Source organism: Ascaphus truei, chromosome 3 (genome assembly GCF_040206685.1).
Source record: "Ascaphus truei isolate aAscTru1 chromosome 3, aAscTru1.hap1, whole genome shotgun sequence".
Lineage (NCBI taxonomy): Eukaryota > Metazoa > Chordata > Amphibia > Anura > Ascaphidae > Ascaphus > Ascaphus truei.
This window is the reverse complement of record NC_134485.1, coordinates 60,395,414-60,419,163: the sequence shown is the minus strand read 5'-3', so window position 1 is coordinate 60,419,163 and position 23,750 is coordinate 60,395,414. Positions and strand designations below refer to the sequence as shown.

General features: G+C 42.7%; 1 protein-coding gene across 4 annotated transcripts in view; it reads right to left on the bottom strand.

Moving 5' to 3' along the window:
• Positions 1 to 23,750, bottom strand: part of GLRA2 (glycine receptor alpha 2) — a 211,697-nt gene that overhangs the window by 166,551 nt on the left and 21,396 nt on the right. The window contains exons 1-2 of one of the 4 annotated variants that reach the window (XM_075594093.1): positions 2,026 to 2,071; positions 1,862 to 1,929 (exon numbers count right to left, since the gene is read on the bottom strand). The exons of 1 other annotated variant lie outside the window; for it this stretch is intronic. In XM_075594093.1, the coding sequence (XP_075450208.1) occupies positions 1,862 to 1,864 (3 nt within the window). In that variant the 5' untranslated portion in view covers positions 1,865 to 1,929; positions 2,026 to 2,071. Of the gene's footprint in view, positions 1 to 1,861; positions 1,930 to 2,025; positions 2,094 to 23,750 lie in introns of those variants that run through there. 2 more of the 4 variants (XM_075594091.1, XM_075594090.1) reach the window with 2 other exon arrangements.

The following is a 23,750-nucleotide window of genomic DNA, read 5'->3' as shown; positions in this document are numbered from 1 at the left end:
ATGTGTGTGTGTGTGTGTGTGTGTGTGTGTGTGTGTGTGTGTGTGTGTGTGTGTGTGTGTGTGTGTGTGTGTGTGTGTGTGTGTATGTATGTATATATATATATATATATATTATTATTATTATTATCAAAAAATAAATAGATGATACCGTTCTGTGGCTACCGAAATGCTTTTGTTTGTGCAAGCTTTCGAGATACACTGATCTCTTCTTCCGGCGATGTTACAATGAATATATATATACAGTATATATATATATATATATATATATATATATATATATATATATAAAGCAGAAAATAGCCGTGTTAGTCCAGTTGCGATAGTGCAGAATAAATTAATTCTTCAGTATTAGGTGATACCTTTTTTAAATTGTTAGTCACAAATATACACACACACACACACACACACACACACACACACACACACACACACACACACACACACACACACACACACACACACACACACACGTTTCACTAATTTGCTGATACTTCTTATCTTAAAAGAAAAAAAAATCACAAGAACTTTTAGTTCAGTAAAGTGAGATAGTATCATGTCTCCCCTCTGTACAGTATAGTTGGATTTAGGGTTATTAAATACATACATAATTCAAACTAATGATGTATTTAATGTTTTTCTTGTTCAGACTTCTGATAATAAAATTAATATTTCTTAAACGACCAATTAAAATATTACAATGCATGTAAAATAATTGTTGTTGTGAATTATTTGACATACTTTCATGGATTGACAGAGATGTACTGTAAGAGATATTGGATTCACTGTCAAACAATTACTTTGTCCCTCATTTCACAGTTTGGTCTGTAATATGCTGAAATTTGTTACAAAGCAAAACAAGGAAGACAACAGACATTTTGTGCGGATGCAGGGGGCTCATGGAACGCATTAAATGATTACAGCAAATGTGCACATGTACGTTTTGGGTAAACAGTAAAACACAATGAGAGGACTTTTATTAAAGTGATGAAGGATCAAATGAATGCAATTATTTTCCGAGCGTACATTTAACCTCATTGAATGCCATCTTGCCAAGATTGTGACATGTTTATTTCTATTGCCAATGTTTTATATTTTATATTTTTTATCTGGATTTAAAAAAAATCTGAAAACTGTTAAGTCACTATCATAGATAATATGAGACTGTTAACAAGAGATGGGTAGAACTTTGAAAAATGCATTTGCTAACTTTTTTTGACCAAAATCGATATCTGGCGAACCAGTTCTCATAACTTTTAAGGGCTAAAAGTTTCTCAGATAATCACACATTTCCACCATCAATTCGCTGTTTCGTCAATGAGTCACAGGTCAGTCATAATTCGCAAGGAACTCAGCAAGCATTTTCTCCTCTCCAGCAAAACCCACATTACAGTCTCTGGATGGAAGTATGCATTAAAATGTTTGCCGAATTTTGACCATGCTTTGACTTAACCCTGACTGATTCGTGACTTTCATGAAAATAAATACATTTAGCATGTTTCGTAAACCTCAGAGAAAGCTTTGCACATACCTACTGTTAACTCTTCCGCCATGGAATACAGCCATAGATGTCCACAATATGGTTTAACCTATACAAAATAGTTTTTAACTTAATTTGGATTTTACTACATAATTGATAACTGAGAAAAAATCCTTAGGGAGAAATATTAGTTGTCACTGTGGTTAGTTGCAATTGCCACATGATTATAATTCTACTGTATATAGTATGTGCTTCATTTTTATGCTGCATAAGGCCTATTTTGTTTTTAGCTATTTGTAAGTGTTCCATATAGAATTTTGCGCTAAACAACAACAACATGTCCAACTTCTTCACAAGATAGCTTCAAGGGGCAGTCCCACTCACCATTGTAGTTTCTGCTATTGAACCAAAGCTGTTGATAAATATGTTGCAGGTAACATTTACAGGAGGACCTGTAAGTTAAACAATAAATAGAAAAACAATGACAGGTTGTGTTCATAATATACATTCACTGTTGTTTGGCTTGCCAGTGGCAGAGCTGCACTTACCATTGTGGTTTCCGTGACTGATCCAAAACTGTTGATAAAAATATTGCAAGTAACGTTTACTGGAGGACCTGCGGAATGCAATAAGAATGTTGCAAGACATGAGGAAGCAGAAGCATGATTCCGATCTGTACAAGCTGGTACAGAAATGGAGGAAATTATTAGAGGAAGAAAACATATTTCAAAGGAATGTCAAGAGTTGCTTTAAAGCAGTATGAATGCTTGCATTTTAAATGAAACATGATAGAGCAGAAAATGCAAGTTTATTTTTATTTTTTTAACAGATCGGTCCACTGAAAATGTGAAATGAGAAATGATGCTGTTAATGTGCAGCCATGTGGAAATGCATGTGAAGCTCTGCATATTTTTAAGAATCAAAATATCATCATAATCATCATCATCATCATCATCATCAATTTAATGCCTGATTCCAAATCATGAACATCCCAAAGCACTGAGCTTTAGCCATCAGTCATTAATGAGATCAGGGAGCCTGTGGAAGCAGCAAGGTTCATATCAGTAAGTGACACAAAAATGGGACTGTGACCGAAACAAAATATATTTTCAAATTTATGTTGTATAAAAGAAAATGTAAAAAGACAAATAATGAGTTAATGACATACTGAGTCTCTCAGAATAGCAAGCTGAAAACCAAGGCTCATGCGGTATTGAGGAGCTGTAAATGCCATGTTTTCAACAATTTTATGAAAGACTCTGTCAAGTTTCTAAACAAATAATACAGATGAGCATGCAGTGGATATAACTTTGTGACATTGATGGATTATATAACATTGATCATTTATTTGTGTAGCCATGTATCCTCTTGGCTACTAATCTGCCCTGCCTAACACATAAGCCCTGGTACCAGTGCAGGCAGTGTTAGGGTTAATATGGGTTTAACTCCCTTGAGTGACAGGGGGTGGCCGCCCTATCAGGGGCTCAGACCTAGGACCCTCCCCTGGTACAAAAGGGGCTGCAGAGACTAAATTTAGGTGTTGGGAGTGTGGAGCCAGGGCTCTGGACACCGTCTTTCCCCTCCCTCAGGGGAGTGAGACTAACCCCATACTCCACAAGGGAGCATGGGAGTCAGGGATAGACCTTTGGGGCCTCAAGCCCTGGGGGTTGAGTCCAGGGACCAGAAGAAAAGGCATTGTTGATGTGTACCGCTGTGCTCAATAAAGATAAGTTACTGCTTTTATACTCCTGCCTGTGACTGCATTTTACCAGGGGGAGCGCAAGATGCGTTTCCTGCAGGGACTGCACCAGCACTAATGGGGCCTGCTGGGAATGGAGGCACTGCACCCAGAACGAGATGACAGCTTTATATCCAAAAGCCTGTCATGTCTTCCCTACAAATATCGGCGGACACTCAGCAATCTTGTAAGCCTCACAAGAACAGCATAACGAGCGTACAGGTAACAGTAAAATCTCCCAGAGGGTGGGGGAACACCAGTTACATTTGGAGGCACTGCTTAGAAAGGAGGTACTCTCCTGTTGTGGCAAATTAAAGCGCCCATGGGTGTAGTTTCTATAGGGAACATTTTGGGATCTTGAGGACCGGGTTTCCCACTAGATGGAGCTACAACGTGGACCCCTTCTCTAATTAAGCGGGCAGGCATCCAAGGAGGGGCTCCTGATGGTCATGAAGCCAAGGCTATACATTGGTAGTCTCCACAGAGGGGCTACCGTGTGGTTCTAAGTACTAAGAAGTATTGTGGGGTAGTGTCCCAAGGGCTACAACAAAGGGAACATCAGCCTGCACCATGCCATCCTAAGGACTGATGTGTAGGGTGTGTGGATGGTTTTTTGGGGGGGATCCTGGGGACCCAGAAACTTTGGAAGGGGACTATAGCATCATGGTCCAAATGGAGGGTTTTCACAGTATGGTGGGTAGTGTCTGAGGAGGGGCGCTTGACCTCAGGCAGCCTAGACCTCCGTTTGAGGAATTACTGTGAAAACTAAAGAGGTCTGCAGCAAAGGGAGCCGCAGTGTGCTATATCTGGACTGTCTACATGTGTACAGTAGCATCCTAGGGGACACTTGCCAAGCAAGGGACCACCTTCCCCGCCAGCAGGGCTACAGCACTTGAAAAGAGCCGTTACCACCAAAAACGGGAGGAACGCGTGGCGAAGTTTGCAGAGTTGCAAGCTTCTTTTGCAAAAGTGCTCAGGGCTTGGCGTGAAGCAAAACCGTGCCCTGAAATGTGCTTGGTTTGGCGCGAAAGCTGAAGCCGCACCCATTTATAATGTCCTGGATCCACCTGGGGGAGGAGGCAAGCGATTACGTGTCACCACTGGGGGCGTAGCCAGACACAAGCTATCACACCCTCAGTTGCGCGTGGTGAGACAAGGAGTAGGAGCTAATCACCACTGTTCCCGCGCAACATCCCTAAAATGGCCAAGTGCACTGTATCTCACTATCTGTAACCACGAGATTTCCTGGTAGTACAAGTGAAGGGGGAAGAGTTTCCTGAAATTTATTAGACCCTGCTGCAATTTCTCGGGCGGAGACGTGAGCCTGGAGTCAAGATGTAAAAGGTGCAAGACCCCTCATATTAAACCCAAAGTATTGCACCAACTATGCTGTGTCAGATGGAGGACGTGTCCAAGACAGGCAAGCCGGAAGGCCCCATCACAATGTTTTGGCCGGAGTCTCGTTGCCCTGTTGCCAGAGAGGTAATCCCCGTCAGCCGGAACAAGCGGGAGAGGCATCCAGGATCCATGACATCATCGGAGGTGACGGCATTACCTGCGTGGAGGATCCCCAAGGCCTTGGAGGATATTTGTGAGGTAGCGTCGGAGGTGCCTGATTCCGGCCGGGAGAACCACGTAGATGCGGAGGAGCATCGGAGCGGTGAGGATATGTTACTTCCCAGGTGCTGGAGATGACCACAGACTACTACGCAGAGTTACAAGGATGCTTCCGCTTGATGGGGAGCAATGGAGTAACCCTTTGAAGAGGTACCGGATTGTATATCTCCCTCCTCCTCAGTTGACACCACCCTTCCAGTTTGACCGAAAGTTGTCATTGCGGATGCGGCCGCGGGGGCTGTGACCATTTCTTTCGGCAGAGCCATGCGTGGGGCAAGGTCCATGAGCGCATAATCCAGAAGGACTCTGAGGCTCACCAAGTGCTTGAGGTAGTAGGCCGAGGCCGGCGTGAGGTGGCTGGCACCTAAGGACACACTGCTGTGCCTAAGGTCGCAACAGACATTGCCTAGGACACTAAGAGGGTAACTAAATCTTCCCAGGACTGGTGAAGCTGGGCTGGGTTTGATGATGATCCTGCTGAGGGTGGGATGCGAAAATATGTGCTATTTTCCAATGAAGGGTCTGTTACGTCAGAATATCAGGAACACCCTCTAGGGCAGTTTCCATGCATATGTGTCTATATCCAGTGCAACTGTGGGGAAAGTATTGCCGTGGTGGGACCCCATGTTTCAAGGGTATGTTCACCATGTGAACCGGAAACGGTTCTTACTGTTCAGCGGGGATATTGTGGATCATTGGTGGGAAGAAGGGGAGTTCTCTGTGGAGGAGATGGCAGAAGCTCTCAGAAGGAGGGATAGATACATTAAGTTAGGACTGATATTACCAACAGGTGTAACAATAACATAGGTGAGTGTTAGGACCTGCTATAGTCATTGCTTGTATGTGGCAGCAGGCTTAAGACGCTTTGGCCAAAGGGTTAAACTAAATGACCCTTTACAAGAGATATATAGGTATTGCACTGTGTATTTTTGTCACATTGGAAGTAGCTTTGGGCATTTTTGTTTTCTGTTGTATACATTTAGCCACGCCCACTAGCACACCTTTTGACACTTACATGCATACTGTATATATATATATATATATATATATATATATATATATATATATATATATATATATATATATATATATATATATATATATATATATATTATGTGGTAATGGTTGGGGTTTCTCAGAGCTTGTTGGGAATCTGTGTATTTTGTTAACCGTGTGCAGCTGGTCCCGGCTGCTTATGGGAGGGTAGTGGCCCCTCCCCCCCAAGGTTAAAGCTTGCCCCACCCCACTTTCCAAGTTGGCAGGTTAGTTTCATTTTGCCAGGTTATGACAGATCCAATGCGATCATTCTTCCTGTAATTATACAGGTAAATAAGACTTTTAACCCAGGTGAATGTTAGGACCTGCTACGGTAATGCCTTGTAAGTGGCAGCAGGCTTAAGATGCTTTGGCCAAAGGGTTAAACTAAATTACCCTTTTACAAGAGATATATAGGTATTGCACTGTGTATTTTTGTCACATTGGAAGTAGCTTTGGACATTTTGTTTTCTGTTGTACAATAACATATCAGGAACAGGCTCCCCATGAACCCTATTTTGGGTGCTACAGGCCAGGCCTGTGGCCGGAAATAAACCAAGATCAGCCTGACAGATTAATAATTCAGAGGTATCATCAGTCCCATGGGTTTGATTACCTCTATGTTCCTGAACCCACAATGAGGGAAATAGAGGCCAATAGAGAAGACTGGTTGAGGGATGCAGTCTACTTGGCATCAAGGTGCAGTGTATCCCGGTATTATAGTGAGAATAAGATATGTTTCCTCATCCGAATATGGAGGGTGAGGAGAAACATCTACATGGACCGGGTAGAATATGTCTCTCAGTGAGGGCCAAAGAGGGTCTATTCCTTTACAGTTCCTGACCAAGAGGGTAGGTTGGTTAACCCTTTCCGGTCGAATGTCGGATTATAGCCGACAAAATATTTTCCTGCTTGCGGTCGAATGTCGGATCGGAGGAGGGAGGAGAGAGGAAAGAGGAGAGAGGAGAGAGGAGAGGGGAAGAGCTGGAGTAGCTGGAGTGTGGCACTGGCAGCCGCACACTTCTCCCAGCAGCCGCATTGACCCGCCCCACCCCCAAATTCCCCCCAGCCCCGCACCAAATCCCCCCCCAGCTCCGCACCTCAGCCCGGCACTGATCGTCCCGCTGCCCCCCACCCCCCAGCTCCGCACAGATCCCGGCACCGATTCCCCCCCGCCCCAAACCCCGGCACCGCTTCCTAGCAGCAGCCATGCACCGATACCCCCCCAGCCCTGCACCGATCCCCCCCAGCCCGGCTTTGATTTCCCCCCCAGCCCCGCACCAAATCCCCCCCAGCCCGCACCAAATCCCCCACCCCCCTGCTCCTCACCTCAGTCCGACCCCGATTCCCGGGGCCATGCACCAATCCCCCCCAGACAGGCACTGATTTCCCCACCCGCACCAATCCCCGCAGGCAGCTGACAGCAGTAGGTGTAGTGGGGGAGGGTGGTGTGGTGTGTGCTGTGTAGTGTGGTGTGTGCTGTAGTGTGTGGTGTACTGTGTAGTAGTGTGTGGTGTGGTGTAGTGTGTGGTGTAGTGTTGTGTGTGGTGTAGTGTTGTGTGTGGTGTAGTGTGTGGTGCGAGTGCGCGCGCGCGCAGTGTGCGGTGCAAGTGTGCGCGCGCAGTGTGCACTGCGAGTGCGTGCGCAGTGTGCGGTGCGAGTGCGTAGTGTGTGTTGCAAGTGCGTGCGGTGCGCTCGCAGTGCGTGCGGTGCGAATGCGCTCGCAGTGCGCGTGGTGCGAGCACGCAGGGTGCGACTCTGCGCACGCAGGGTGCGACTCTACACGCGCAGGGTGCGAGCGCGCAGGGTTCGACTCTGCCCGCGCAGGGTGCGACACTGCTCGCGCAGGGTGCGACTGTGCGTGCGCAGGGTGTGGTGCGAGCAGTGTGTGTGCGGATCGCGCTATAACGGGGTTGAGCTATATGTAGGTTTTTTTTCCGAAAATTAAATTAGACCTGCTTGCGCATTTAGTAAAAATTAATTGGACCGCAAAGGGTTAAGAAACCTGACCCAAAGCATTATTATTAAAGTGGGTGTGGATTCTCCATATTGGGGAGAGATCCAGGTGTGTTCCTTAAGGGTATCTCATGGAATGTTATGTCATGAACTGTTATGCATTGTCCCATGTTATCCAATTTAGGGATGATTTGTAAATTGGGTTCTCAACGGGGTCCATGAGATTCCACCAGGGGGAGTGTGTAGCTAAGTATGCTCTTGGCTACTATCTGCCTGCCTAACACATAAGCCCTGGTACAGGCAGTGTTAGGGTTTATCTGGGTTTCACTGTAGTCAACAACTCCCTTGAATGACAGGGGTGTGGGCCTAAGGCCTATGTGCTGTCCTATCAGGGGCTCAGATCTAGGACCCTCCCCCGGGTACAAAAGGGGCTGCAAAGCCTAAATGTAGGTGTTAGAAGTGTGGAGCCAGGGCTCTGGACACCTTCCTTTCCCTCCCTCATGGGAGTGGGACAACTACCCCATACTCTTCCAGGGAGCATTTGGTTCAGGGATAGACCTGTGGGGGCTCAAGCCCTGGGGGTTGAGTCCAGGGATCATTGTTGATGTGTACGGCTGTACTCAATAAAGACCAGTTGCTGCTTTTATACTCCTGCCTGTGACTGCAGTTTATCATGGGGAGTGAAAGATGGTTTTCCTACATGGACTGCACCCAGCACTAATGGGGCATGCTGGGAATGGAGACGCTGCACCCAGAATGAGATGAGAGCTCTATATCCAAAAGCCTGTCCTGTCTTCCCCACTACCATCGGCGGACACTCAGCAATCCTGTAAGCCCCACAGATACAGCACAACGAGTGTACAGGTAACAGTAAAATCTCCCAGAGGGTGGGGGAACAACGGTTACATTTGTTTAACAAAAGTTTGATCATTTTTAGAGTGTTTTTACTCATCTCAAATATTTCTGTGTTATACTAGTCTAAGCTGGTAATTATAAACAGAGGTAATAATTGATACAAAATTCAGATGCTTCAGCAGACATTACGTGAGGCATTGTTAGTAACACATACAATAAGTTACACAAGTCTGCTTGAATTACATTTTAGATTTGTTTACATTGGAATAGAGGCGTGTAAGAGGGGATATGATAACTATATACAAATATATTCTGGGACAATACAAGGAGCTTTCAAAAGAAATATTTATCCGAAGGGCAGTACAAATGTCACAGGGTCATCCCCCGTGCAGGGAGTTCAAGCTGCAGTTCAAGCAATAGCCTATATGTGTGTTATTTTAAATAAATCAGTTCTGAACAATGAGAAAATACTTGTAGCATATAAAGAAAAAAATATTAATGACATTTTTAATGTATTCTAATGTAACAGGAATTGTTGTTCCTATAGTAGCCATACACAAAGTCACATCCTCTTCCCCTTCTGTAACAGCATCACCTTTTTGAGCCCTGCCATCTCTAGCAGTGAACAGCAGTGAGCCTGCCTGGTCACATGATTAAGGTAAACAAAAATAATGTAAATAATAAAAAAAACCTCAGGAAAATGCAGCCATAATATGTGTTTAACCTATTTGTTCATTTTAGTCCCCAAAACAATACTAATTGAGCAACTGTCTTTCTCTCTGACTCAGGAATACTGGTTTCCTTTATATTCAGTTGCCTCCACTTTAAAAGAAAGTGCCAGCCTTTGTTTGATGACTGCTGTGTTACATTCTCAGTGTTTTTAAGATCGTTCCCTACTGTTATATATAAAAACAATATATAAATGAAGATGGCTTCAGCCAAATAGCCAATACTCATGCCAAAAGAGTCTATCATCCACGCCACAACAAACACAGGCTTTCTTTATCCAGAAATGGCTCTTCCCACCTCAAATTAAATGTTTATTTCCCCTTGTCACTGTTTTCATACATACACTACTAAAGAATTGATTGTCTTTTCATTTTCAGAGGCACATGTGCCTTGTAGTACTTTGATGTGCCTATAGTACTAAAAGGGATCAAATGCTTACAACTGAGCCCATACTGAAGGTTTACACATGCTATCAAAGTGGCACAAGACTGGGAAAATAAATGTAGTATCCCCAGAATCCTTGTTCTAAAGGCCAATTATATTGAGCTAAAATAGATCCTCGGCTTCTTTATTCACAGTTTAACTTGAACGAAAATGTAATTCATACAATTTGAGTACGAATCTGTAGGATTAACACTATAGAAAGAGCAAAAAGGCTTTATTTACTTGGTCGATGACAAGTCAAAACTGGTCTAAAAAACTAAAATTACCTACGCTAATTTCTTACACTAAGCAGTCTATGTGGAAGGCTATAAAGGTTGATTTATTAACAGGGTGAACATCGTTAAAACATTTTGCTTTACAAATATCTTAAACCATCAAATTACTTCAGTTAGCACCCTGTAGTCCAACCAGTTGCAGTTATAAGCTACCTTGTGCCTTACTAGGACTCAAAAAGATAGCAACGAAACCCTTACAGGACCTTTAGCCTTACAACTGTAATGTGTTGTGGAAGCTGCATTAAAGCAGCATGAAATATACCAGCTTCATTTTAACCTTTAAAGTCACATTACATTTCTAGGCCTTTCACTTACCTGACTCCTGTACAAATAGTACCTCCTTATCAACAATCCATTTTGGTATTCACCATAATGGCAACATCTTGAGCTGATGCATCCAGAATAAAACATGAAACTCTGTAAGGTAAGCTGCAATGTACTGATTTTCGTCCTTTGTTTTTGAAATCACTAAATGCTAGAAATTAGACTCCACCAATGTGCTAGGCTTTGAATTAGTTTCAAGGTTCAGTCTCTTGCTTAATGTAATTCAGGGGTGGGCAAACTTTTTATGCCGAGCCCCCCTTTTCATCCATGAAATTTTTCAGGCCTCCCCTGCCTGATGTAATCAAAATCACATGAAAAAAAAAAAACCCTTTTTTAAACGATATACAATGTAAATACAAATATGTCTAAATACAGTAGAGGCAACTCTTATTCGAACAAAAACCAGTGGCAATTCCCCAAAAAACCCAGGAAACACCCAGGTACATGCTGGGTACATGCCTTAAACTTTCCTGAAACTAGCCCCAGCATTTCTGCATTGATTAATGGCCTATCAGATTAACAGCGGGGGTCCCTGGCAGTCCCGTTCAAATTGAAGGGGACTGCCAGGGATCCCTGCTGTGTTAATCCTATGGGTCGTTAGTCAATGCAGAAATGCCTTAAACGTGCCTCAAACTAGCCCAGAACATACCCAGCACATACCCAGCACATATCCAGAATGTAACCCGGCTAGTTTACGGCAAATGTTCGAATAAACGTTGCCTCTACTGTACTTACATATTTCAACAGCTCGCGCTTGCAAAATTAGGCTGCGTCCACGCTGCCGCTTAGAGCGGTGACATCACCAACTCTCCAAGAATGAGCACAGTGTGTCCTGCATAATTTTGCAAGCACGAGCGGGGGGCGTGGATTGGGGCTATTTCTGTGTGTGTTTGTGTGGCTGTGTGTGTGTGTGTGTGCGTGCGTGTGCATTGACTGCTGCTGAGCATGCTTCAAAGTCAATTTTGTTCGTCTCCCCAAGCTCCAAGCTTGGGAGAGCGTACACCCCCCAGTTTGTGCACCGCTGCATTCAATCAGAACACTCATACACACACAATCACAACACAGACACAGCACACATACTAAATCACAACACACACCACACACACTCACAACCACACACCACATGCAATCACAACACAATCACAACACACACAATCACAACACACACAATCACAACACAACACACACCACACACTCATATCACACCACACACCACACACACTCAATAACAACACACACTCCTATCACAACACACACCACACACACGCACAACACACAACACACACTCATATCACAACACACACCACACACCACACACACTTAATCACACCACACACAATCACAACACACACACACCACACACTCATGTCACAACACACACCACACACACTCAATCACAACACACACAATCACAACATATTCCCTCCCACCCCCTACCCAGGTGAAAGTACTACTGCTGTACTGCATTCTTCGGTCCCCCACGCTGCTGAACACTGGAGCGAGTAAAGACATGAAGAGAAGGAGGGGTGGTGTCTGTGTGCAGAGAAAGCCCCGCCCCCACTGCAAGCACAGGGAAACAGCAGCACGGATCTTCTGGCCGCCCGTGCACTGCTCTGCCCGCCCCCAGGTTTCGCCACACAGCCTGCGCCCCCCTTAAATAATTTGGCGCCCCCCAGTTTGCGCACCGCTGATGTAATTAATACAAGAGTCCATCTTTTTTCTAGAGCTCACTTTCCCCTTCCCTCTTACTCCCCATTATCCTTAGAGTACCTTAAAGCAGCAATCTCCTCTGCTGACCATATTAAGATAGTGCTCTGAATCACAGGGACTCCTAATGTTGGTTTAGGCTGCGTCCAGGGTGTCTTCTCCCGTGCGGAGGCACGCTGAGGCTGAGGGAAAGTGGGTGCTTTCCCTGGCCTTGGTTAGCGCGCCATCCGGGGGCGTGTCGGGGGGCGGGCCAGTGACGTCACGGAGCTGGTTCGCCCTCATTGGGCGAACCGCTCACGTGACCAGCCTTGCGCTCCGGCGAGCACCAAATCTAAAATTTTCCTAAGACGCACGCTTCCGCACGCTTGCAGAAGCGTGCGCGAGCCCCTGCTAAAGCCGCTCTCATTGCGGCTGCAGGGTCTCAGTGCTGAGCGTGAGCGCGCCTCAGCACGGTTCAACGCTTAAGCGCTGACCCTGGACGCAGCCTTAGAGTGATCCTACACCTCGAAAACTGCTGCCTCTAGAGAAAATGCATTCTTTTAAAACATGGCATTTTGTCTTTTTCCAAGGTTTCCGGTGGATAGCATTGATAGCATTCTGCCTTTATGCCTATAAGGAACGATGACAGTACAAATCACAAGTACTGATTTACTGGCCCCTCTGTGGCCTCTCTCATCTCCCTAAAATGCTGCTATGTCAACAGGTCCTGCATTGAGACGAGACATCAGAGCTCAAAACATGTAAAAAGAAAACATTTGTTGATTAATCCAACAGCATGGACTGGAGGGTTATAGAATGGGCTGTGAGGTGCTTTGCCCTTTTTACTAAATGTGTACCTTTCTCTGTGTTTTATCCTTGATCCCTGATTCACCCCATAGAACGGGAGGTTGCGCTTGCAAAGAGTAGTTGCAAAAGCCCGCGAAGGAGGAGAGTGCATTTGGCGGGAGTAAAGCAGTCCCTTGACCCAGCAGCCCTGCGGGGAGGGTCAGGTGAGAGTTTCTAGCCTATGGGAGGAGGAGTTGCCAGACTTATAGGCAGAGGTTGCGAGCACGTGGAGGGAGATAAAGATATCCCTAAGCCAATTGATTTGTTTACCATTTGTGTTATAAACAAATAACCAAATGCATATCTTCAGGTATATAAAAAATGACCCAGAATAAATCCTACTGGATTTATACACTTAGAACAAGAGAACCATTTGGTATGAACATTGATTGGGATATGTCATTTTTTATGATTCAATATTTTTTTTTTTTAATTATTAATTGATATTATTATAAATTTATAATTCAAGATATTTATATTTGAAAATATTAATTAGTTATATAAAAAATTATTTTTTATCATTTATATTATTATACATATATATATTTTTTTTAATATATACTTTTTTTGCTTTCCCAATCACTGTTCATGCTGTTTTTGCTTCCAATGAATTTTATGTAATACACCTCAATGAAATTATTATTCTGGGTCATTTTTTATATACCTGAAGATATGCATTTGGTTGTTTGTTTATAACACAAATGGTAAACAAATCAATTGGCTTAGTGGATATATATATATATATATATATATATATATATATATATATATATATATATATATATGTTTTAACCACTATTTGCATATCCCATTTATTAAATATTTTGTTCTCCTCTGAACTACAAGGTATTTACACATGCTTGAGTGTATACCATCTGAGCACTTAGTATGACATAACTTATTGAACGTTATTAACATTTAATATGATTGGTCATAATAAGTATACATTAAGTATTAAATATACTTTACTGGAAGAGTATTTTCCCCTTCTTCTTGTTACACTCAGGCAGTTGCTGCTTAAGCAAGATTAATTTCGTTTTAAATTGCAAATTTACATATTGTTGTGTGTTGTTCATGTTTGCGTTTTAAATAAAGTTTGTTTTTGAAAAAAAGTTAGAAATGGCATACCACCTGACTTGTCCGGCCTATGGCTGTGTACGTTGCGTCACCGCGACTCTTTGCAGACGCTGGTTGATGACGTCACACCCGATAGCGCGACGGACAACTGAGGTAACTATAAAGAGGCAGCATTTGTACTATCTTGTCACCTTGATAAAGTGCTGTGTGCACGAAACGCGTAGGTGCGTTTGTGTGGTCCTGTTTTTGTTTGTCTAGTCTGCATTAAACCAGTCCTTATTGCCATTTTGGAGTGCTCTCTTTTTTCCTTCTTTCCGGTTATGTTTGAAGTTGGATTCTTCTGGCTGTGCTACTCATCATTCACAACTACTTACCTGGATCTACCTTTGGATGGACTGCACGCCCCTTATGCCTGGAATGTCCACAGAAGCACACAGGTAAAGGGCCGCAGTGCCCTGTCATATATGTATATGTACACCTGTGCAACTTTATTTCCTGAATTGTTTATACTTGGTTGGGTGTTTATTGCTGTGTTTAATCTGTGGTTGTCAAGTGGACACCACAAGACACATATCCCTTCCTATTGTATATTTATTCATCTCTTCTGGACACCCCATTGTCATTTGGATTATTATGCTTATGATACGCAACAGATGGAACTTTCTCTAATTACTGCAGCATCACATTCCATTTCACTTTGATGCAAACAGCGGAATTTTATTGGTTCTTCCATTTATGTTACTTAAACAGGGCGTTATGTAAGTTATTTGAAGGGATGTTTCTTTGGAACAATCATGAAAGAGTTGCTTGGAGAAATTGTAAAATGGGGTGTATCAAAGTTTGATGCATAATTAATGCAATTTTCGTGTATTGTTGCATCATTTAAATCCTTCAGTTCTGAGGTGGCATTAACCTCAAGAAAGCAATGTCACTTGTAAGAAACTCAAATATAAAGTTTCATAAACATGTCAATGGCAGGCCCATGTGTCAGGGATGTACCACAAGAGAGGCAAGCAGTAAGGTTTCTGCGCTCGAGCTGTCAATAAAATCAGTGAACGTAATCCGTTTGCAGCTTTGTAAGCAGCCACTCCTCAAACTCTCCTATAATGGAGTATATTTCCACAAGAGAGGCAAGTAGAAAGGTTTCTGCGCTCGAGCTGTCAATAAAATCAGTGAACATAATCCCTTTGCAGCTGTGTGTAAGGAGCCCCTCCCCAAACTCTCCTATAATTGGGAACTCCAAATTAAGCTCCCAAAAATGACAAAACAACAATCCACACAAAATTGCACCACGGATTAGATATAAAATTATTTTAATACAATAAATATCTGGTCAAAAAACCACCAAAAAATGTATATACCACAATAAATAATATACACCATACAATAATTAAATAAAAATAAAACTATATAACAACACTTTACATAAATGTATGGACAATCCCATCCGAGGGTAAAAGACCCAATGCTAGCTCTGTCAGAGCATAACAGCAGAACATGGAAAAAACAAGTAGATCAAGTAAAAACAATCAAAATAGAAATTACTTTGAAACACTTGATTAAAAACCACAATGAGGGGAATGGACACTAGACACAAGCGGCAGCAGGTGACTCGTGTGAGCACGAAAAAGTCTGGACACCGCGAACACACTGCAGATCTCCCCTCCGCTGACGCTTCCTGGCAGTTCCCTTCCAGCCAATGGGTGAGTGCGCAGAGAACCCCTTGTGACCACTATGTGTTTCACAACCACATGCTTCGTCAGGAGGTCACGTTAGAGGTTGCTCATGCGCATTAGATACTATTGACAACCAATGAATTAATGCTGACAATTACTCCCCATATATTTAAGTATTGTTATATAGTTTTCTTTTTATTTAATTATTGTATCATGAATATTATTTATTGTGGTATATACATCTTTTGGTGGTCTTTTGACCAGATGTTTATTGTATTAAAATTATTTTATATCTAATCCGTGGTGCGCTTTGTGTGCATTGTTTTTACGTACCACAAGAGAAACTGAAGAAAAAAACAGAGAACCCCATTGTGTATGATACATGTAAGACAGATAGGACAGATTGTAAACGGGAAAGAAGTTTCTATTTTATACACAAACGATTGTATAAGATACACATGTGACAGGCTAATGGTACCACAATTATATGTGATTACATACAGTATTGCTATTAGCTGTGTAATTTTTAGCAAAATTGTAGTGTTTCCAACAATTCCAAGCAGCATGTAGTCTGTCAGAATCTATATAAAAACTAGACAATCAAATCACGCTGATTCTTTTCTACTGTTCACTTACGCTATACTCTATATACTGTATGGCACATCCTATGCATGTTTGTGCTTGGAAATAACTTTATTTCCAATTGTTGTAGTTCACTGTTTGTAAATGTGCACATTAAGTTTACATATCAATAATGTTATAATGTAATAAACAACAACAACAACTATATTTTATTATTTAGTTGTTATCAGGATGAAAAAAAATAAACTTAAAGAATCTGCTAATTATTTCTCTCAGCTCCTTCATCCTGATTGCTTGGTGTAAGCGATCATGGAAGCCCGGGGGCGATTAGCAGAGGGCAACATGGGGCTGGGAATACAACCTACTTCACCTGTGTAAGTACAGAGGGAAAATAATTGGATGGCAAGTCTTTGGTGGAAAAGAGGTTGCTTGGTTGTCAGGGAAGGAGGGAAGAGGTCAGAGGATTAGGCAGGGAATTGCTAGGCAAGTGGGAAGGTGTAGGTGATTGGTGGGGGCATGAGAGCACATGGCAGGTAGAAGTTTGAGTGTGAATTTAGGGGCCTAAATTAATGTGTGGAGGAACGGGGCAGTCACATGCCAGATGAAGGGCTGATGATTTATTTGCCCCCTCCCCCACTTAAAGAATTGTTGTTTTTGTAATTTTGTTAATTTGTTTGATTAAATACGTGTTAAAAAATGATGAAAAACAGTGGTTTATCTGTCGCATAAATTAAAAGGGGTAAAGAAAAGATTAATTTTGTGTTCGTTGATAAAGTTTCTTTAAATCGTTGGGTTTTGATTGTTGAATGTTTAGGTTTCTGGCTTGGGTGCGGAGCCAACGGTATTTTAGATATTATGGGGCAGTTCCACAAAGCTACGTTAAATCAGGATAAAGAACGTGATGTTACCTAAATAGGTCACGGACGTGATGTAACCACCTGTGTCTGTTATCAGCACAGGACATGGCCACTTTAAGAATTACATTCCAGTGGACCATGTGAGTGTGTTTACCCAATGGAATGACAGTTGGTGACAGCTGGAAAGGGTGCTGAGGGAGTGAGGGTGTGTAGGACCATCCTGCACAGAGTCCATGTAGGCCTCCTAAGAGAGAGGGAACTGCAGAGAGAGAGAGAGAGTTTCCCCACTGGACCAGTGCATGCAGCATGGCCCGGAAGAGACCAGGACCTGACAGTGCAGAGGGAAGCAGGCAGACAGAGGCTACTATAGAGAGTGATTAGGGAACCCATCTTTGAAGGAATTACACCAGGTTGGAGTGGGTGAGCTAACCCACAAAGGATATAAACTGCAGTTATATTGCCATCACAGTTTGATCTTTGATCAAGCACCAGGCCTGCAACACACACACAGTTTATGAGCTCCAACGATTGTGCTAGCACCACAGGATCTACAGGCCAGTACCCCATGATTGGGAGGCCGGACAGAGATAAAAGTTATTATTTGTTTGCGCAGCGTTCGCACTGTTGGTATCGTTTGTTCAAGTATATATGTGTATGAAGTGATCCTGAGATTAAGAGTCAACGTACTGATTCATATGAGATATGTAACACCACAAATTATAGCTATATGAGAATATACAGTAAAGCTTGTTATAATTCTTTACCACTGTATTGTGTCGAGTCACTACAGTCTCACACAACATGTACCACAAACTATAAGAATTAAACAGTAAACCATAGGACTCAGTCTCCCACCTCAGTGATAGGCCATAAAATAAAGTGGGGTTACATTGGCGGTGCTGCTGACATTTTCACCATAAGGGGGACACAAGCGCAGGGATATCTATTGATAATGTCCATTAAAAAAACGTGACGGAAGCCATTTTGATTAGCGCACAAGGTTTTTCTGTCACCATGAGTGCCACCATCTTAACTGACTGGTGCTCCAGGGCAGGATTAGACCATGATAAGGCCTGTACTATACCGTGATGATCTGTACTATAAGTTTAGGAATTCTCTACAACAGGATGGGGAAAAGTTCTCTGAGTACTTACGAACAATAGTGAAGCTACTATACCGTGTGGTAGAATTGAAGCTGGTCAGGCGACAAGGAGAGACTAGAAGTCGATTGGGACACATTATTGGATGATTTAACCGTGATATCACTACGGATTAGAGACAGGTAACAGGATCCTCCCACGTTTGAACAGCTTATCCAGGAAGTGAGTGCGGAAGAGGATAAGAAAGAGACCCGAGCGGCACTTAGAACTACAACTACCCAAGCCAGGTAGCTGTCGCCAATGCAGGAGAATGGTGCTAGCAACGCAGAGCTTAGAAAACAAATTCAAGAGCTAATGGGGAAAACTAACACATCGATGATGAATGTGGCACCCAAAAAGAAGGCCTCAGCGGGTACTCTTCCGGATACGCCCCGGACCTACTGTATGACCGGGACCGGCTCCCTAGAAATCGAGGTATGGGTTGTTTTCAGTGTGGGGGACATGGACATCGGGCTACGTACTGCAAGGCACCAAAGGCAAGAGAAGGCTTCAAGAAGCAGGGAAATGACAATGGGACCTGGTAAGGGATCATTCCAGGCCCTATGCGAAGAGAAGCTCCATGACTAACACACCCACGAGCATCTGCGGGTACTCCAATCTGCCCATTCGGAATTCTTGGCCCTTCCACCCGTGTGATAGCGTCTATTGAAGGAAAACCATGCATGGTTCTTCTGGATAGTGGATCGCAAGTGTCTTTAATCTTCCAATCATGGTACAACCGATATATGCGACACCTGCCACTGCAGCCGCTGAATGGACTTGTTGTGTGGAGCCTCAGTGAAGCTAGCTATCCATACTTTGGCTAGGTGGCCGTGAAGTTGGAATTTCCCAAGGAAATTGCTGGGGTATCCAGATCCCTTGAAGTAGTGGCACTAATATCAGCTGAAGCCTGTGAAGGAGGAGAAGCTGGAGCCATAATAGGAACAAATGCGAGGAGATGATTACGATCGGATATTGACCATTCACCCTATGTGTTTTAAGGCCTACCGACAAGCTAAGAATGAAGCCACTAACAAGTCTTATGACCCCATAGGAGAAGTCCGTTTGGCAAGTCTTTGGTTGAAAAAACCCTCCATCAAGAAGTAAAAGGTTCCACCGTAATTAGAGAAGACCCTGGTCCGGACAATTTCCTGGGGAACCATTAGTAAAGGCCGGAGTGCTGTCCACTCCTATAGTATCTGTTTTTCCTTTCTGTATGGAAGTGAGAATGAGACTTCCCATGACGTGTGGATACAAAGAAGCACTGTGATAGCTTTCCTATACAGTGCTGAAGTGATGAACCCAGCCGGAACGAAGAAGACTCATAACAGAAGACTGATGCCAGACATGTTCAATTTTGGAAACAGTCTTATTCCAGAACACTGGAAGAAACAGCTACAAGAAAAAATGGCTCGTAAGCAAGAGGTTTTCTCCATTCAAGAATGGGATGTAGGAAAAGCCCATGGATTGGAACACCAGATTCGTAATCAAGATGCTCGCCGTTTTAGAAAAATGTCACGGAGATTGGCCCCGGCTGGGTCCTGTAGCAGGAAGTGCTGAAGGGTGAAAAACCATAATTAGTCAAGAATGGTGATTCCTGTGCTGCTCACTTCGCAGATTGTGTGAGAATTTGTCCCATGGCAAGAGCTCTGTCCAGTTGTCTGAAATGAAACATCGGTTGAATTGTTCCAGTGACTGATTCGTCTGCTCCATCTGACCATTCATCAGTGGGTGATAAGCGGAAGAGAAGTGAAGAGACATTCCCAATTGCTGACAAAAGGCCCACCAGAATTTGGAGATAAATTGGGACCCCTGATCTGATACAATAACTTGTGGAACTCCATGAAGTCAAAATATTTCTTTAATGAATATCTCCGATAATTTGACGGCATTAGGTAGTCCCTTAAGCGGGATGAAATGTGCTTGTTTCGAAAACCGGTCAACAACCACCAGGATGGTGTCCATACCTTTGGATATTGGTAACTCTACAATTAAATCCATAGATAGAGTCCATGGCCGATCTGGGATCGGAAGTGGTTGCAGCAACCATGCGGGCTAATTACGGGGAGTTTTATTTTTAGCCCATATTGGACATGCTGCGACAAAATCTTTTACCTCCTTTCACATCCCTGGCCACCAAAAAGATTGTTCTAGAAGATTGATAGTTCTTCTTGTACCTGGATGTCTGGAGCTTTTGGAGCAGTGACCCCAATCGAGTGATAGAAAAAATAAATAAACCATGCGCAATTAATTAACCTCTAAGTGATGCGGTGCAGTGCCCGTACCTTTAAATAATAGTGATGTAACCCAGTATAGAGTCCACAAAAGACCACAGTGGAAATAAATAAATAAAATAAATAACCGTGATTGATGATGGCGTCTGCTGCTATAAAAATGGGGGGGGTGGCTCCGCACCCCCCAACACACTAGGAAATGGATACAAAAAACAGCGCACAACGCAAATAGTGAAGTATGTATTACATAAATGTATTGAATAAAAAATGTGTAAATTCTGCGTACATCAGATATGAATATAATAGGCAGTGAGTGTGTTGACACACTAGTTACCACTCGATGACTGTTGGTGTGGAGGTAGTACACTTGTTCCTCTCTTAAGGTGCTTACAGCAACAGCTGTCTTCTGGGACTCCCCTGTGAACACCTGTTCAAGCCGTCATCCTCCTTTAGACCAGCTGGGGTCCTGCCTCGATCGTAGCCGTCAGAGGGTCCCTCAGGGATTTCGGCAAACGTCCAGAATAGCTGGTAATAGTCGTTAAATTGTCCTGCTCCAAGTCGTCACACCGGGAGGAAAGTCTGTTAGCTGCAGGCTATGCTACAGCGCAACACACCGCCGCTTCCTTGCGGGACGCCACAGGATGACGTCACAGTGTCCGCGACTCCGGATCCATCGGCTGGAGTGTATTGCACAGTCTAACAGAGACCCGGAAGTACCACCTAGTAGGCACTATGGTGGATATAATAGCAATGCAAGAAACTCACAAAAGACTAATAAATCTGATACAAGGCACACAGACCATAAACACTTAATCTTCCAACGCGTTTCGTAGTACAACCTACTTCTTCAGGGAATAATGTTGACATTTCCCAGAGGGCCATATATACCTCTTAGACTCATCCCATTGGTCAACCAATTAATAATTAATTAATCAAACCTCTGGGGTGTGTACAAGTCAAAATCACTAGGGAAATGTGAGCACTCAGGAGTTAAAATAACAATTTTTAATAACAACTTTATTAAAATACATTAAGAATAAACACATAGACTAAAACCACATTACAATAATTCTGAAATAAAGGAAACACAATATTAGTGAGATAAAACGGACAGCATTATTAAAATCTCAATAAAAATACCAATTGACGAAAAGTGGAGATAAGAATACACTAATTCAATAAAAAAGGGGAGAAAGATAAAAATGACTATCACAATCAATATAGTGCCCAAATATCTACATCCTCATTCAACCCTTTTGGTGACATAGTGTCTAATTTATGTATCCAATATGTCTCTTTTGCAGATAAAGTTTTAACTCTATCTCCACCTCTCCTATTCACGGGAATATATTGAATCCCCTTAAACGTGAGACTAGAGGGATCTTTGTTATGATGGGTCAGAAAGTGCCTAGACACGCTATGTTTCTCAAAACCATTTTTAATATTCCTGACATGTTCCTGTATTCGAATCTTAAGGCTGCGCTTGGTCCTACCTAAATATTGATAACCACATGCACACTCCAATAAATAGACAACATGTGTAGTCGTACAAAGAATAAAATCATCAATATTAAAAACTTCATTAGTATTTTTAGAATAAAATTTACTCTTATCTGGGTGTTGGTACTTACAGATAGAACATTTGCCGCAAATGAAGTTTTTAATATTGATGATTTTATTCTTTGTACGACTACACATGTTGTCTATTTATTGGAGTGTGCATGTAGTTATCAATATGTAGGTAGGACCAAGCGCAGCCTTAAGATTCGAATACAGGAACATGTCAGGAATATTAAAAATGGTTTTGAGAAACATAGCGTGTCTAGGCACTTTCTGACCCATCATAACAAAGATCCCTCTAGTCTCACGTTTAAGGGGATTCAATATATTCCCGTGAATAGGAGAGGTGGAGATAGAGTTAAAACTTTATCTGCAAAAGAGACATATTGGATACATAAATTAGACACTATGTCACCAAAAGGGTTGAATGAGGATGTAGATATTTGGGCACTATATTGATTGTGATAGTCATTTTTATCTTTCTCCCCTTTTTTATTGAATTAGTGTATTCTTATCTCCACTTTTCGTCAATTGGTATTTTTATTGAGATTTTAATAATGCTGTCCGTTTTATCTCACTAATATTGTGTTTCCTTTATTTCAGAATTATTGTAATGTGGTTTTAGTCTATGTGTTTATTCTTAATGTATTTTAATAAAGTTGTTATTAAAAATTGTTATTTTAACTCCTGAGTGCTCACATTTCCCTAGTGATTTTGACTTGTACACACCCCAGAGGTTTGATTAATTAATTATTAATTGGTTGACCAATGGGATGAGTCTAAGAGGTATATATGGCCCTCTGGGAAATGTCAACATTATTCCCTGAAGAAGTAGGTTGTACTACGAAACGCGTTGGAAGATTAAGTGTTTATGGTCTGTGTGCCTTGTATCAGATTTATTAGTCTTTTGTGAGTTTCTTGCATTGCTATTATATCCACCATAGTGCCTACTAGGTGGTACTTCCGGGTCTCTGTTAGACTGTGCAATACACTCCAGCCGACGGATCCGGAGTCGCGGACACTGTGACATCATCCTGTGGCGTCCCGCAAGGAAGCGGCGGTGTGTTGCGCTGTAGCATAGCCTGTAGCTAACAGACTTTCCTCCCGGTGTGACGACTTGGAGCAGGACAATTTAACGACTATTACCAGCTATTCTGGACGTTTGCCGAAATCCCTGAGGGACCCTCTGACGGCTACGATCGAGGCAGGACCCCAGCTGGTCTAAAGGAGGATGACGGCTTGAACAGGTGTTCACAGGGGAGTCCCAGAAGACAGCTGTTGCTGTAAGCACCTTAAGAGAGGAACAAGTGTACTACCTCCACACCAACAGTCATCGAGTGGTAACTAGTGTGTCAACACACTCACTGCCTATTATATTCATATCTGATGTACGCAGAATTTACACATTTTTTATTCAATACATTTATGTAATACATACTTCACTATTTGCGTTGTGCGCTGTTTTTTGTATCCATACCCCAATCGAGTACCTTCTTTCAATATGCTGGTGCAGTGAATAGACGTCCTTCTGGAACCGTCTAGTATACCAATGTTGGCCAGGTCTATTTGGTCACAGTCTTCTAACAGAGTATTTTGGTGTATCATCCTCGTTGTCTTCTACTAAAGATTTTATGTAGCAGCAG